Below are 18,468 nucleotides of genomic sequence, written 5' to 3' on the forward strand. Positions count from 1 at the left end.
TGTGTGTGATGGCTGCGTGTGTGTGTGATGGCTGCGTGTGTGATGCATTTGTGTCAAAGCTGCATGTGTTTGTGAGCTGCGTGCGTGTGAGCTGCGTGCCTGTGTGTGAGCTGCGTGCCTGTATGTCATTATACAGTATGGAGCATCATGTGTGGTCATTATACAATATGGAGCATCATGTGCGGTCATTATACAGTATGGAGCATCATGTGCGGTCATTATACAGTATGGAGCATTATGTGTGGCCATTATACAGTATGGAGCATCATGTGCGGTCATTATACAGTATGGAGCATCATGTGCGGTCATTATACAATATGGAGCATCATGTGCGGTCATTGTACAGTATGGAGCATCATGTGCGGTCATTATACAGTATGGAGCATCATGTGCGGTCATTATACAGTATGGAGCATCATGTGTGGCCATTATACAGTATGGAGCATCATGTGCGGCCATTATACAGTATGGAGCATCATGTGTGGCCATTATACAGTATGGAGCATCATGTGCGGCCATTATACAGTATGGAGCATCATGTGCGGTCATTATACAGTCTGGAGCATCATGTGCGGTCATTATACAGTCTGGAGCATCATGTGCGGTCATTATACAGTCTGGAGCATCATGTGCGGTCATTATACAGTCTGGAGCATCATGTGCGGTCATTATACAGTATGGAGCATCATTTGCGGTCATACAGTATGGAGCATCATGTGCGGTCATTATACAGTATGGAGCATCATGTGCGGTCATTATACAGTATGGAGCATCATGTGGGGTCATTATACAGTATGGAGCATCATGTGCGGTCATTATACAGTCTGGAGCATCATGTGCGGTCATTATACAGTATGGAGCATCATTTGCGGTCATACAGTATGGAGCATCATGTGTGTTCATTATACAGTATGGAGCATCATGTGCGGCCATTATACAGTATGGAGCATCATGTGGGGTCATTATACAGTATGGAGCATCATGTGCGGTCATTATACAGTATGGAGCATCATGTGCGGTCATACAGTATGGAGCATCATGTGTGTTCATTATACAGTATGGAGCATCATGTGTGGCCATTATACAGTATGGAGCGTCATGTGTGTTCATTATACAGTATGGAGCATCATGTGTGGCCATTATACAGTATGGGGCACTGTGTGGCCATATTTTTTTGTTTATAATTATTGTATATGAAACAGTGTGATCGGCAGTGCTAAATGGGTGTGGTTGGGATGTGGATATGGGTGTGACTAATTATGAATGGGTGTGGTCAGAGGCGTGGCCTAAAATTTGCCGCGGCGCGCAAAGCGCGCCGCAAACTTTGTCCCTCTTTCCCATCTTCAAAAGTTGGGAGGTATGACTCACCTCCGCTCCGCGCTGGATGAACAGCGAGAATGAACAGCCAGGATGAGGCAGCTCGGCCACTCCCACACTGATAGCAGGGGCGCCGCGCTCTCGGCTGAGCACGGGCGCTCCCTGAGACAGTGATCAAAGAGCTAAGCACACACACTATCACTGTCAGACTAGGCTGCCTGGCTGTTGCCAATTTCAATGCTGGACAGGACAGGCTGCAGTCTAGTCTGACAGTGGTAGCAGTATAGCAAAAATGCCCACCCCCTGCCTATGGATTAGTCCTTCCCTTCCCAGCAGCCCCATTTAGCAGTCTGAGCGCGCTCAGACTCAGAGGGCAGAGGGCACTGACACACTGAACAGGTGAGGGGGTCTGAGGGATGGGATGGGTTGGGCTAGCCTTTTTTTTTGGATGGGGACCCCCACACCTGCCCCCCCCCCCAACCACCCTTGGGGCATGCTGATTTGGCATGCCCCACAGCATGAAACCCGGGAGGGGGCCCAGCTGACTTACCTCATCTTTGGCAGTCTGGTGGCATCCTCACCCAGGCGAGAAGTGTTGGAAAGAGTTATGGCAGTAACTGTATACCTGGCAACCAATAATTTAGCTTTTCGAGGATCGTCAAATACATTGTTTACACCAAATAATGGACATTTCCTTGGGCTTATAGAGCTTCTTGGAAAATTTGAACCAGTAATGAGAGATCATTTAAAACGAATTACTTCCCAGGAAATCCATACACATTACTGTGGAAATTTAATTCAAAATGAAATTATCTGCTTGATGGCCTCTCAGGTGAAGAAATGTATTCTAGAAAAAGCCAAAAGATCTAAGTATTTTTCAATAATGTTGGACTGCACACAAGATGCAGGTCACACTGAACAGTTGTCATACACCTTAAGATTTGTTGATATAGATGATGATCACGTAGCAATAAAGGAACATTTTATTGGCTATCGTCCTGCTACTGATACATCTGGGGAAAGTCTCGCCAATCTCCTTTTAGAAGAGATTAGTAAATGTGACCTGGAATTAGAAAATGAACTGGCAGAAAAGCTGAATTATTCGGAAGCTATTAATGCTTTTGCAGCGGCTAAATCTAGAAGAGTCAGTTTCTCATAAATCTGCAACCTACAATTTTTAGGATCTGTTTCCAAAATAATTAATAGATATTATTTACCTACAACTTTGTTCTCACCGTTAATAATTAGCATACTTGTCCCTTTTCCCCAAGTTCTATATAAGTTAAAGGCAAATTATAATTTATTAAAAAAAGGGAAGATACAAGCCTGCTCTCTATTTATTACTCAAGCCCACAAAAATAATGTTTATTATTTTCGGTGCCGGGGGGGGGGGGGGGGGGGGGGAGAAATTTCCTACTCTCGCCCTGTGTCATTTTTGGGCTAGAAACTGCCCTGCCCCAGTCTCTGATGGATCAGATAAGAGGGTGAACACTAACGCTGAAACTACAAACAAGCAGCCACAGTCAGGAGGTTTGTATCCCATTTAGCAGGTACAAATCATTCAGGACCCGAGTGCTGCACTAAATAACTAACCGTGAAGTTGTGCTTGTGTTTGTAGAGTCGAGAAAAAAAATCAATATCCGTAATATAAGAAAGATTGTTCAGTTTCTACCCGCAGAGCTTAGATGGCAACATCCGACTCCTCGCCACAACATGTTTCAGATCGATTTACCAGCCCCCTTCACCGTCTGCATCCCCTCTGTGACCCGCGCCACTCCGTGCCCTGCATCCCCTCCGTGCCCTGCATCCCCTCCGTGCCCTGCATCCTCACTGTGCCCTGCATCTCCTCCATGCCCTGCATGTCCTGCATCACGGTGCTGTACCCCTCCATGCCCTGCATCCCCTCTGTGCCCTGCATCTCTCCGTGCCCTGCATCCCCTCCATGGCCTGCATCACGGTGCTGTACCCCTCCATGTCCTGCATCCCCTCTGTGCCCTGCATCACCCCTGTGCCCTGCATCTCTCCATGCCCTGCATCCTCACCATGCCCTGCATCGTCTCCGTACCCTGCATCCCCTGCATCACCCTCTGTGCCCTGCATCACCTCCATGCCCTGCATCACCTCTGTGCCCTGCTCCCCCCTCCGTGCCCTGCTCCCCCTCCGTGCCCTGCATCCCCTCCGTGCCCTGCATCCCCTCCGTGCCCTGCAACCCCTCCGTGCCCTGCAACCCTCCATGTCCTGCATCACGGTGCTGTACCCCTCCATGTCCTGTATCACCTCTGTGCCCTGCATCCCCTCTGTGCCCTGCATCCTCACCGTGCCCTGCATCTCTCCATGCCCTGCATTCTTACCGTGCCCTGCATACCACCATGCCCTGCATCGTCACCGTATCCTGCATCACCTCCGTGCCCTGCATCACCTCTGTGCCCTGCATCACCTCTGTGCCCTGCTCCCCCTCCGTGCCCTGCATCCCCTCTGTGTCCAGCGCCACTCCGTGCCCTGCATCCTCACCGTGCCCTGCATCCCCTCTGTGCCCTGCATCCTCTCCGTGACCTGCATCCCCTCCATGTCCTGCATCACGGTGCTGTACCTCTCCATGTGCTGCATCACCTCCGTGCCCTGCATCCCCTCCGTGATCTGCGCCCCTCTGTGCCCTGCATCCCCTCTGTGCCCTGCATCCCCTCTGTGCTGGCGCCCCCCCCCCTCTGTGCCCTACATCCCCTTCTGTGCCCTGCACCCCCTCCATGCCCAGCGTCCCCTCCGTGCCCTGCATCCCCTCCATGCCGGCGCCCCTCCCCTCCGAGCCCTGCATCCCCTCCGTGCCGGCGCCCCCCGTCCGTGCCCTGCATTTCTTCTACGCCCTGCACCCCCTCCATGCCCTGCATCCCCCTCCGTGCCCTGCATCCCCCTCCACGCCCGGCGTCCCCTCCGTGCCCTGCATCCCCTCTATGCCCGGCGTCCCCTCCGTGCCCTGCATCCCCTCTATGCCCGGCGTCCCCTCCGTGCCCTGCATCCCCTCTATGCCCGGCATCCCCTCCGTGCCCTGAATCCCCTCCATGCCCGGCGTCCCCTCCGTGCCCTGCATCCCCTCAATGCCCGGCGTCCCCTCCGTGCCCTGAATCCCCTCCATGCCCGGCGTCCCACCCCGGCACTGCACTCCTTCTTCTGATGATCCCTGCCAGGCTGCTTTATCTTAATGAAAATTATTTTGCAGCAAAAGGAAAAAACAAAAACAACCCTCCATTCCCGAATCCCGTCCACTGACGACGTGGCCCCATTCATCAAACTGACAAGGTAGAATTGAAACAGATGCAACAATGGGTCTAATGGCTGAACGGATTGTTATTGATCCGGTGCCACTATGGCTAATTAACAGTCTGCGTACGGTGGGCGCGGGACGTAACTATGGCAGATACACGCAGTGAGATGTTTCCTTTATCTATCAAAGCTTCGGTGGTGTGTTCATAAGACAGCGGCGGTGCATAATTTATAACTACAAAGGAGCCTGATTAATTAATGTAGGAGTAGGTGGGTAATAGGGAGCGACGCCGCGCCAAGGAAGCCTGCGAGACAACCCACGGAACGTGCGCTGTACAATGGGGGGATTTAGGTCACGCTGACGTCACTCATATTAGCAAAATGTGCAACATCTGCATGGTGGTGAAATGTCCCCAACAGTCACAGCTGTTTTGGTATCGGTCGCTTCAATTGGGCAATAGGGACTTTTTGGGCCCCCTCTAGGCTCCAGGGCGCAGGAACGACTGCACCCACTATGGCTACTCCCCTGACTGTACCCCACTGATGGCAGAGCTGGAGGGAGGGGAGTGTGACAGCATTGTGACCACTTTGTGGCCCCCTGACGGCTCCGTTTCAGGTCTCGTGTCCCTGAGATGTAGCACATGACAGATTCACAATGGCGCCATAACAAAAAGAGGGGACGCAGCGCACCCCTCATAAGGACATATGGTGTATGTGAGGCAGAGATGCTCATCAATGACATCATCATATGCTGCAATGTATAGACATGATGTCATCAAATCAGTGTACATGAGTGATGTCATCATAAGCAATAACATATGATGTCACCACATGCATGAATATCCAGGAATGAGGACATCATATGCATTGATGTAATCAAACCCGCATAATGAGTAAGTAGCAACATATGAATGAAGTCATCACGTGCAGCAATGTACATGTATGATGTCATCACATGATGCAAAATATCTAAACATTATCATATGAAGTGACGTACAGTAAAGTTTCCAGGGCTGAATTTGATTGATGTAAATATTTTTTTTCATTTAGTTATGAAACAAAGTGAGGTCATCAGAGGTAGCAATGCACATGTATGATGTCACCATAGGTAGCAGAGCACATGAATGATGTAATCAGAGGCAGCAGTGCACTTGTATGATGTCATCAGAGGCAGCAATACACATGTATGATGTCATCAGAGGCAGCAGTGCACATGTATGATGTCATCAGAGGCAGCAATACACATGTATGATGTCATCACAGGCAGCAGTGCACATGTATGATGTCATCAGAGGTAGCAGAGCACATGAATGATGTAATCAGAGGCAGCAGTGCACTTGTATGATGTCATCAGAGGCAGCAGAGCACATACATGATGTCATCGCATAGATCATACAGCCCTGTGTTATGACACTTCTGCATCATTGTGTTGCACCAGCTGATGGCTGATGGGGGAGGATTGGTGCTCGGTCCTGGACGCCCCCTCCCCCGCGCTCGGTGCAGGCCGCTCGCCATCTTTTGCAGGCAGGTTCACTTAGCAGTGTGGAAGGACCTAGGAGACTGATCCTCCGGCTCCCTGACATTGACGGTGACTCCTTCCCTGCTCCAATATGTCTCCCCTGTGTAACAAGGCAGAAGAAGACGCTTCTCGCGCTGCATGGAAGGCGCTAATGGACGGACACTTAAGGTCCTCGTTTTGCGCGGCAGTAATACAAATCCCATTGGTAAACACTTTGACGTTTGCTGCTGAGATCCTTTTATCACTTAATAAGAGGGTTCTCCCGGCGTTTTAGTGAATGACGCTCCGATGCGCTCGCTTCGTACCGATCCGGCTATTTTACCAGAAAAGATCATTACATAATAATTTACTACAAGGCGAAAAGGCACATTTGCTCCCGACATTTCACGGCAACGGTGATGAAGGCTGCGGAGGCAAATCGGAGAAAATGTTTCCAAAACATTTAAAACAAATAAGTGTGACTCATGTAAAAAAAAGGCCGAAAAGTAAAAACGCCATCAGCCCTAAAGGAGCTAGACAATTCATTTATCGTCTGCCACGTTTCCTTCACGGGGTCTATGACGGTACCAATATGAGGGGCCACGAGACCACCAGAAGACAGAGTGCCGGGACAGAGTGCTCCTAGAGGAGCCCATCAAGGTGTTGGTAATAATTATTTATCCACATCACAATCTTTTTATATATATAAATTAGAAATCTTAACATTTTCACTAGTTACTGAGGCTTTTTAAGACTCTTACTTCCAATCATTTCAGGAAGTTTTCAGCAGTTTCCTTATCAGCTGGGATTAGTTTGTATCCTGCCTGTGATAACACAGTGATATCACAGCTCACCTCCTCCTCCTCCCTTCACTATGACTTTTGCACATGCTCATTAGATGCTTCAACAACAGATAGGGGAGGAGTCTATTTCAGCTAATATACATGTGCAACAGGAAGTTTGAGTATAAAAAATCCCCAGTGGTCGATGTGAGAATTGCAGGATTATTATTGATTTTGAATACAGATTGTTAAATTGGAAAAAAAAACATTCCAACAAAAAATGTTATACATATATCTTTTTTTGGAAATTTTTTTTTTTCCAATTTAAAAACCTGTAATCAAAATAAAAAAAAATATGAATCCTATATATATATATTTAATACAAAAGCCTGATTTACACATTTTCTGATGAAAGCTTCCTTTTCACTGAGAAATAGCTGAACCCTCAGATTGTCACATATTGCACCTGGATAGAGTGTCAGCCTAGAGTGCCAAGATACAGTGCAAAAATAAAGTGCAATAAGAGCGCCAGGACAGGATGTTAGGACAGACTGCTCTAGACTAAAAAGATCAACAGGGTGACAGGTTAGAGTGCAAGGACAGAGTCCTTCTTTAGAGTGTCACCATAGAGAGCCAGGACAAAAGTGCCAGAATTGAGTGCAAAAAGTAGATGAACACTTGAAACAGAGCATACAATACAGTGCCAGGATAGAGCGCCATGATACAGTGTCAAGACAGGGTGTAAACATAATAGTGCCATAATAGGACAGAGTGCCATACTAGAATGCCAGGACAGAGAGCAGAGTACTAGGATATCATGTCAGAAGAGAGTGTCAGGACAAAGTATAGACTGGCAGGACAGAGTTCTATAGTAGTGTCAGTATAGAGTATAGACTGCCAGGACAGAGTGCCATGGTAGAGTGTCAGGACAGAGTATAGACTGGCAGGACAGAATGCCATAGTAGAGTGTCAGGACAGAGTATAGACTGGCAGGACAGAGTATAGACCATCAGGACAGAGTGCCATGGTAGAGTGTCAGGACAGAGTATAGACTGGCAGGACAGAGTTCCATAGTAGAGTGCCAGGACAGAGTATAGACTGGCAGGACAGAGTTCCATAGTAGAGTGCCAGGACAGAGTATAGACTGGTAGGACAGAGTGCCATAGTAGAGTGTCAGGACAGAATATAGACTATCAGGACAGAGTGCCATGGTATTGTGTCAGGACAGAGTATAGACTGGCAGGACAGAGTGCCATAGTAGAGTGTCAGGACAGAGTATAGACTGGCAGGACAGAGTATAGACCATCAGGACAGAGTGCCATGGTAGAGTGTCAGGACAGAGTATAGACTGGCAGGACAGAGTGCCATGGTAGAGTGTCAGGACAGAGTATAGACTGCCAGGACAGAGTGCCATGGTAGAGTGTCAGGACAGAGTATAGACTGGTAGGACAGAGTGCCATGGTAGAGTGTCAGGACAGAGTATAGACTGGCAGGACAGAGTATAGACCATCAGGACAGAGTGCCATGGTAGAGTGTCAGGACAGAGTATAGACCATCAGGACAGAGTGCCATGGTATAGTGTCAGGACAGAGTATAGACTGGCAGGACAGAGTGCCATGGTAGAGTGTCAGGACAGAGTATAGACTGGTAGGACAGAGTGCCATGGTAGAGTGTCAGGACAGACTATAGACTGGCAGGACAGAGTGCCATGGTAGAGTGTCAGGACAGAGTATAGACTTGCAGGACAGAGTTCCATAGTAGAGTGCCAGGACAGAGTATAGACCATCAGGACAGAGTATAGACTGGCAGGACAGAGTGTCAGGACTAAGTATAGACAGGTAGGACAGAGTGCCATGGTAGAGTGTCAGGACAGAGTATAGACTGGCAGGACAGAGTGCCATGGTAGAGTGTCAGGACAGAGTATAGACTTGCAGGACAGAGTTCCATAGTAGAGTGCCAGGACAGAGTATAGAGGACAGAGTATAGACTGGCAGGACAGAGTGACATGGTAGAGTGTCAGGACAGAGTATAGACTTGCAGGACAGAGTTCCATAGTAGAGTGCCAGGACAGAGTATAGACTGGCAGGACAGAGTTCCATAGTAGAGTGCCAGGACAGAGTATAGTCTGGCAGGACAGAGTATAGACTGGCAGGACAGAGTGCCATAGTAGAGTGCCAGGACAGAGTATAGTCTGGCAGGACAGAGTATAGACTGGCAGGACAGAGTGCCATAGTAGAGTGCCAGGACAGAGTATAGACTGGTAGGACAGAGAGCCATGGTAGAGTGTCAGGACAGAGTATAGACTGGCAGGACAGAGTGCCATGGTAGAGTGTCAGGACAGAGTATAGACTTGCAGGACAGAGTTCCATAGTAGAGTGCCAGGACAGAGTATAGACTGGCAGGACAGAGTGCCATGGTAGAGTGCCAGGACAGAGTATAGACTGGTAGGACAGAGAGCCATAGTAGAGTGCCAGGACAGAGTATAGACTGGTAGGACAGAGAGCCATGGTAGAGTGTCAGGACAGAGTATAGACCATCAGGACAGAGTATAGTCTGGCAGGACAGAGTATAGACTGGCAGGACAGAGTGCCATAGTAGAGTGCCAGGACAGAGTATGGACTGGTAGGACAGAGAGCCATGGTAGAGTGTCAGGACAGAGCATAGACTTGCAGGACAGAGTTCCATAGTAGAGTGCAAGGACAGAGTATAGACTGGCAGGACAGAGTGCCATGGTAGAGTGCCAGGACAGAGTATAGACCGGTAGGACAGAGAGCCATGGTAGAGTGCCAGGACAGAGTATAGACCGGTAGGACAGAGAGCCATGGTAGAGTGTCAGGACAGAGTATAGACTGGTAGGACAGAGAGCCATAGTAGAGTGCCAGGACAGAGTATAGACTGGCAGGACAGAGTGCCATGGTAGAGTGTCAGGACAGAGTATAGACTGGTAGGACAGAGAGCCATAGTAGAGTGCCAGGACAGAGTATAGACTGGCAGGACAGAGTGCCATAGTAGAGTGCTAGGAAAGAGTTACATGACAGAGTAGAGTGCCAGGATAGAGTGCCATTGTTTTCACCTTTAAATGTTACAATGGAGACTCTTAGTGATGTTAGTTTCTGATTTGTTCCTGAGAGCTTTGTGGTTATTTTATTTTGGTAATTTATGGGAGTCAATTAAAGGGAAACTCCTGAATTTTACCTGAAATCTTGATCCCCCAGTCGGTGACCAATCATCGCGCTGCTTTCTACTTATGTCTCTCACATTTACATAGAAATACGAAATACAGAGCAACACAAATATATAAAGATGTATACAATATATCCCACAAACGTGTTACAGGGTAAGAATGATTTTACAGCCATTTATCATCCAAGAACATCAAACATGAAAAAGATGGTAATTTTTCAAATAGTCTTAAAAAAAAAAAAAAAATACCAGAGGAGATTTTTAGTTAAGTACAGATCCCATGCAGAGCTATGTGTCTCCATGGTAACAGACAACAAACAAACCGTAGTCTGGTCCCGCAGCCAAATGTTGCTGTGTCCTCATCTGTAGAAATGGAAAAGGAAGATGAGGAACCGATGACGGAGGCGTCGGATTACACAGAGTTTCTTACCATGGAGACGCATAAGTTGGCATAGGAGATGTAAACTCAAAAAATTAAGAAATTTTTTTAGTAAAAACTATTTTAAAAGTTGATTTTCACAATGCACTGGAACTAGAAACAAAAAAGGTTGCAAATAGTAAAAATGCAATAAAGTTAGAAGAAAGCGCACTTACTTTTTCTGCTGACTGCGACGTTCCAAAAAATATTGGAATGAAAGCCAACCATACTATGCAGGTTGTGTACATTGTAAAACCTATGGGCTTCGCCTCGTTGAAATTCTCCGGTACGCCCCTGGTCTTGATGGCATAGACGGTACAAGTCACCATGAGGAGGATGCTGTATCCCAAGGAACAAATGATTTGTAGATCCGTAATGTCACATTTCAGGACGCCGCGTCTCTGCTCCGGTTCCCCTGTCTCCGGACCGTAGTCGATGATAATGTTCGGAGGGTTTACACCAAACCAGATAAAAACTCCCAGAAGTTGGACGGATATCAAACTGGAGGTGATGGCCAACTGCGAGGTGGGGCTGATCAGCCGCGGAGCCGTCACCGACTTCTTACCTTGCTCGAAGATGCGGTAAATCCGGTTGGTTTTGGTTAGCAGAGCGGCGTAACTGATGCACATGCCCAATCCTAAGAAAATGCGGCGGAAGGAGCAGACAGCCAGGTCGGGTTTGGCGATCATAAGAAAGGTGATGATGTAACAGAGAAAGATCCCGGTCAGGAGGACGTAGCTGAGCTCCCGCCCGGAGGCTCGGACGATGGGGGTGTCATTATAGCGTATGAAGGTCGCCATGACAAAGATGGTGGCAATGATGCCAAGCATTGCCAGAAAGACTGGGATCACGGCCCAGGGCGAGTGCCACTCCAGCTTGATGATGGGGATGGGGTCACAGCCGGTGCGGTTACGATTGGGGCGCATGTTGAAGTCGCAGCGGTAGCAGGTGACCTCGTCCAGCAGGTATCTGTAGCCATCACACAGGTCGCATTGCCAGCAGCACGGCATGCCTTTGGCCGTCTTCTTCCTCTCCCCCATTTTGCACGGCAGGCTGCAGACAGAAGGTGGGATTTCGTGCATTGCTTTGGACCATTGCATGTCCTCAATCTGCAAGAAAAGGGGAGAAAGAATTAAGAAAAGACGAAGCAGCAAAACATTCTGATAAAGGGCAGCTCCATGCACAAATTATTGACCCCCTGGGGATAATCAGCCTCCATAGGAAAAGAAATGAGAACTTAGTGCCGTTTTCATGGTCCCAAAAACCCGTCCCCATAGTGCCAAATTCTGACTGCTCCTAATGGGCGGGGCTGTGATCTCATGTATTAACTCTGGAACCAATCAGGATTGGGAAAACATAGAATGTGGAATTTAGTTAGTTTCTAAAAGGCAACAGGTGATAAAATGGAGGCGACACCCATATTGGCCACAGTTAGTTGTCCTATCTCTGGGTGTCACGGTCGTCTCTCACAGTTTTCTTTTTATCTGGACACGTATAATAAATCCTGAATATTTTTATTTCTGGTGTAAATTACGGTATAATTATTGGGAGGTGAAAGGCCCCGCCCTTTCCACTAAGCTCCACCCACTTTTCAAAAAAAGCTCTTTAGAGTGGCCGAACACCGGGAAACGATGGAAAATATGGTGCGAATAAAGCAGGTACCAGAATTTGCACATTTTCTGTTTGTGCAATCCTTCTTACATTCTGTAGAAACCAAAATATAATATAATATGCTAATTAGGGTGTACTGTGCATCCTGGGCGTGGCTAAGAGGCTTGGTGCACTGTTCTGCCCACTGGTTTTCCATGACTGGTGAGTGACAGCACGGACTTGCCTGCAGTGAACAACTTCTGCAGAGAAGCCCAGGCACTCCAGAGCTGCCAGTCACCAGTGCAGAAGGTGGAACGGTGCACCGAGCCTCATGGCCACACCCAGGGTGCACCAAGCTTCTAATTAGCATGTCTGATTAAACATCAGTTTCTGCAGATGTGTAGGCAGCTAGCAGAGCACTAATGGTGCAGTTTTTATAGAACGTACGCGCCTAGTGTATACGTTCAGTTTGGGAGGACAGCCGACCTTTACGTTTTCTCATATAACTCAGAATGGTCCCTTCCATTGACAGCGAGAAGAAGTCTTGAAAATGATAAGGAATGAAGTAACAAGTCTCTTTCATTACACGACCGACTGCCTTATTTTCAAACTTTTTAAAACTTGCCCCAAACTTTTTTCCCCTAGCCTCTACTCTCCGGTGTGCACCCCCCAGACAGCGCAGGTGAGCGGCACTTTTTGTTTTCTACGCCGTTCCTCCTATATGAGCCTCCTGCCGCCATCCTTCCTCTTAATCTGCGGTCCCCTGCCCGTCTCCTCCACCATGCCGTGTGGCTTAGCCCGTCTGCATCGTTGGATTTCAGAGCTTGACTAGTCGTGTGAACTTCAAGAGAAGTGACAGCCGCCCGATAACTCATTTACCCGAACATTCTGCGTTTGCAGATAGCGGCTACACAGGGCTGTAATTATAGAGACTTCTTTCAGTCGCCTCGTTACAATATGCCCAGATAGCTTTATTCCGGCAGCGGCACAAAGATTTGCAACTCTTCATTCACCTCTGGCTGCAAAATAGCTGAAATGAAATGCAAGCCGCCCGATAAGCCGTGTGGAAAGAAGAGATTAGGAGACGGATTCGCACTCGGAAGCATCATACAAAAATCCGTGTTGTCAGGGATATAATTGGCGCCCAACTCCAACCTTCTGCCAGGAATGAAATACTTCCTATAAAGAAGTTCTATGTGCACCGGATAGACCTGGAGACCCTTCAGTCTGTCCGGGCCATCATATGAAAGGGTGTGAGGCGCAGCGGGGGAAGCACAATGGAGCCCGTGGAAATGGCGCCGAGTGACACGGCGATGCTGCGGTAGGAAGCGCTGGATGCTTTGGAAAAGGGATAGAAACAGGTGCGTATTGTTTAGACCATAAAGACTCAGATTTTTAATTAATTTTCCTGCCAAAAAGAACAACTGTGGCCAAGAAAGGTGCAGTGAATGAAGAGGAGGGAACAAAGAGGCCCGGGATGACATAGAACGAGACATAAAGAGGCAGAAGGAGACTTTAGATGAGACGGCGCCAATCACATGGAGAGCTGGTAACATTTGTATCAATTATCGCTTATGGATATGGTGCCAGGACTGGAGACTTTACATTAGTGCCAACTGATCGGATCCAATACAGGATGTATCAATTATGGCTTATGGATATGGTGCCAGGAGACCTTACATTAGTGTCAACCGATCGGATCCAATACAGGATGTATCAATTATCGCTTATGGATATGGTGCCAGGAGACTACATTAGTGTCAACCGATCGGATCCAATACAGAATGTATCAATTATATCACTTGTGATATGGTGCCAGGACCAGAGACTTTACATTAGTGCCAACCGATCGGATCCGATATAGGATATATCAATTATCGCTTATGGATATGGTGCCAGAACCGGAGACTTTACATTAGTGCCAACTGATCGGATCGATACAGAATGTATCAATTATCGCTTATGGATATGGTGCCAGGACTGGAGACTTTACATTAGTGCCAACCGATCGGATTCGATACAGGATGTATCAATTATCGCTTATGGATAGGTGCCAGGACCGGAGACTTTATGTTAGTGCCAACCGATCGGATTAGATAAAGGATGTATCAATTATCGCTTGTGGATAGGTGCCAGGACCGGAGACTTTACGTTAGTGCCAACCGATCGGATCCGATACAGGATGTATCAATTATTGCTTATGGATATGGTGCCAGGACCAGAGACCTTACATTAGTGCCAACTGATCGGATCCGATACAGGATGTATCAATTATTGCTTATGGATATAGTGCCAGGACCAGAGACCTTACATTAGTGCCAACCGATCGGATTCGATATAGGTTACATAGATGTTTAATTCCCCTTCATGGGACTAATAAACCAACCATTCTGTATTATAAAACAGCCTGCATCAGACAACAAACACTTGTTATGCCTTATGCTCCAATCACATCCAAAGCTGCAATGAAAATTCTACTAGTTGCTTCAGTATGATGCTATGAGGCCAGATCCCTTAATTAAGCCATGCTAACTTTTTAGTAAAATGAAGAGCGTGAAGGAGTTTAAAAAAGGTGCATTTTTTTATGCAAACAGCGTGCACTCTAACTTTGTGACCTTTTCTAGCAGAGCGCTGTCACATAAGCCTTATTTCATCATTTGCAATTTTTTTGTTAAGTCACTTTTTTTTTTTTTTGTTTGTCTTGTATGTCAAATTCTTCAAGACGGTGCATTGAATTTTGCACAAAATCATTTTTTTTCTTTCATTAGCTGAGACTCTTTAGTGCCAAAACGCACTGTTTTTGCAGAATGTTGCATAGACTGCACCAATAATATTTTTGTATATATAATATATATATTTTTTTTTTTTACCATAAAAAGTCAAACTTTTTCCAAATTGTTGCAAAAATTGCACCAAAAAATCTGTTGTGCTAAAAATCTCCTGTACATTTTGCAACTTTTAAAAAAGTCAGAATTGATGAGTCAGGAAAAAATAAAAAAAAATAAATAAAAATATATATATATATACACTCACCGGCCACTTTATTAGGTACACCTGTCCAACTTCTTGTTAACACTTAATTTCTAATCAGCCAATCACATGGCGGCAACTCAGTGCATTTAGGCATGTAGACATGGTCAAGACAATCTCCTGCAGTTCAAACCGAGCATCAGTATGGGGAAGAAAGGTGATTTGAGTGCCTTTGAACGTGGCATGGTTGTTGGTGCCAGAAGGGCTGGTCTGAGTATTTCAGAAACTGCTGATCTACTGGGATTTTCACGCACAACCATCTCTAGGGTTTACAGAGAATGGTCCGAAAAAGAAAAAAAATCCAGTGAGCGGCAGTTCTGTGGGCGGAAATGCCTTGTTGATGCCAGAGGTCAGAGGAGAATGGGCAGACTGGTTCGAGCTGATAGAAAGGCAACAGTGACTCAAATCGCCACCCGTTACAACCAAGGTAGGCCTAAGAGCATCTCTGAACGCACAGTGCGTCGAACTTTGAGGCAGATGGGCTACAGCAGCAGAAGACCACACCGGGTACCACTCCTTTCAGCTAAGAACAGGAAACTGAGGCTACAATTTGTACAAGCTCATCGAAATTGGACAGTAGAAGATTGGAAAAACGTTGCTTGGTCTGATGAGTCTCGATTTCTGCTGCGACATTCGGATGGTAGGGTCAGAATTTGGCGTAAACAACATGAAAGCATGGATCCATCCTGCCTTGTATGGAGCATCTTTGGGATGTGCAGCCGACAAATCTGCGGCAACTGTGTGATGCCATCATGTCAATATGGACCAAAATCTCTGAGGAATGCTTCCAGCACCTTGTTGAATCTATGCCACGAAGAATTGAGGCAGTTCTGAAGGCAAAAGGGGGTCCAACCCGTTACTAGCATGGTGTACCTAATAAAGTGGCCGGTGAGTGTATATATACCGTGTATATATATATATATATATACACATATATATATATATATACACATATATATATATATATATATATATATATATATATATATATACAAAAAAACACAGCAGCACATGTACATGAATCTAGGCCATGTGAAAACACAGACAAATATTCAATATGAATTATACTTCAAAAATATTTTTTTACAAATTTTTTTCAAAAAAATGTTTTTCATAAAACTTACAGTAATGAAGATCAACCACGGCAAGGTGATCTCCCTCTCTCTCTCTCTCTCTCTCTCTCATATATATATATATATATATATATATATATATATATCACACTCCTTCCACAATGGTGAACATTAGAAGAGACAGATGAATACATAAGATAGACTTTAAAAAAGGCAGAAACGACAAGAAGATTTAGGTTCAAATGAAAAACAGGTGAAAAATGCCTTAAATTAAGACAAAAAAACAGGCGCAAATGCATTAATGAATCGGGGCCCTAAACTTTAATAAAGTCAAAGTTGAAGCTGACTTAAATAAAATAAAACGCCGCTCACGTTGGTGCACAAAAATGTATGGACACACATTTTTTAATTAATCTGGCGCATTGTTGGGCCATCCATGTGCCAGAACATTAAATCTATGTGCCAAATATAATCCGGCATAGATCACAATTGTAATTACTACTAATTTATGGTGTAAATAAAACAATCATATTATATATACCCTACACACCTCTGCAAGGGCGGTGACTGGCCACAATCTAATTGAGCCACATCAACTTTATGAAAAGTTTAAAAACAACAAACTGAAAAGTCACAATCTTTTTCTCAAGTGGGGTATATACCGTAAACCACCAAAGTTTGAGCCTTTTTTTCAGCCAACAGGCGCCCGGCCCCTAATAAATTCTACTCACACCAGTTTCTTATTGACGCAGTTCTAAATATTTTATGCATATTTTCTGTCTCAAGATCTCTGCTTGCTGTCTGTAAGAAGTAGATATTCTTCTTGCTTTTGTAGGCGGCTGTAGTAAGCTCAGACCTGGATAAATACAGTCAGTATTTTTTGTTACATTTATTGTAAATAGTTCTCTATTATATAAACATTCCGGACTCCAGATTGATACATTGTAACAATTCGTCAGATTTGTGCTCCCTCTGATGTATTTACCTCTAGGCCCAATACAATATTAGGGGCTCATTCAGATGAGTCGACCTTGATTAACGGACCGACGAGCATCTATATACAAGCCGATAAGTTTACACAGGGCGATGTGCTGCCGAGAACAATTATTTAATGCCACCATAAATGATTCCATCATACGACGAACAAGCATTTTGCCGATAAGGGGCGAAGGCCGCGCTCTCATGGGTCATCTAAATGGGCCTTAAACATAAGATCTGAACAGGGTCTGGGATCGGTTCTGTTGTTCATTGGCAGCAAGCAGAGATCTTGAGACCCAACCAAATATCAGAAAGTTGTATCCTAAAGGTTAATCTTTCCTTTATTCCACGACTCCTCCTGCCTCGTGATTTCTTCTCCCTGGAGGACGTAGATAAAATACTCATGTTTTAATCAGAAACGTACGAGTCATTGTGTAATTACGAGTCGATCCTTTGATCGCAGCGCTGCACTTTCAGCACAATTAACGAGGATATCGCCAAGAGCCATAACAGCCTTATCACCGGCATCCACATGGCTGGCTAGGGTCCGAGCGGATGGGCTTCTCTGCACTGGTGACTGTCGCCCCTCCGGACACGTTCAGGACGAGCCACAGCGCCATTTCCATCTGACCTTCCTGCCATAGCGACAGGAGCCTTATAGGAACGTGCCTGATAATCACATTCCCATATGTCACGCTCAGGATTTAGTCCTTGGACTGGAGCGAGGACTTTCCTAATGAATAGGGATGGGATGAACTCTCCCACTACTCCATTATCCCCTTCATAACCTTTAATTAGCTGCAGTAACGACTTCCACGCTGGGGATCGATAGAAGTCCAGATTGGGGTAAATCTTTTGTGTTACTGAAATCTGCTGCAGAAAAAAACAGCAAATTTTACTCACTTTTGTCACAATCCCACAGCACAGAAATGTTGCAAAATTTTCCAGGTGGATTTTGTGCACAGAAAATCCTCGGAGGATTACAACATCAGGCAGAACATTAGTCTCATCCACACGCTGCAGAATTACTACACAAACTGATCTGAGGAGCGGATTTCAAAATCTGCAACCCGTCAATGTCTGCAAATGTCGCTGCTGGTTGTCACAGGCGACGTCATCACTTCAATGCACAGGAACAAAAGCTGCTGGGAATTGTGCCATAAATGTTGCAAATGAAGGTTCTGCTGCAGATTTGCAACAGTTTTTTTAATATCCTGAGGACTCAGCATGGGGCTCCATCATGTCTCCTAGTAAGTAATGATTTTTGGGGTTCATTCATGGTCTTTGGGTCAGTTCAGGTTAAAGACCTGTTTAGCAGATGGCACCTAATGAGTTTAAAGA

General features: G+C 46.0%; 1 protein-coding gene across 2 annotated transcripts in view; it reads right to left on the reverse strand.

Moving 5' to 3' along the window:
* GRM7 (glutamate metabotropic receptor 7) overlaps positions 1 to 18,468 on the reverse strand; it is a 475,889-nt gene that overhangs the window by 139,906 nt on the left and 317,515 nt on the right. For both annotated transcript variants that reach the window (XM_077276814.1, XM_077276813.1), the window contains exon 8: positions 10,633 to 11,565. In XM_077276814.1, coding sequence (XP_077132929.1) covers positions 10,633 to 11,565 — 933 coding nt within the window. The remainder of the gene's footprint in view (positions 1 to 10,632; positions 11,566 to 18,468) is intronic.

The sequence above is a fragment of the Ranitomeya variabilis genome, chromosome 8 (genome assembly GCF_051348905.1).
Source record: "Ranitomeya variabilis isolate aRanVar5 chromosome 8, aRanVar5.hap1, whole genome shotgun sequence".
NCBI lineage: Eukaryota > Metazoa > Chordata > Amphibia > Anura > Dendrobatidae > Ranitomeya > Ranitomeya variabilis.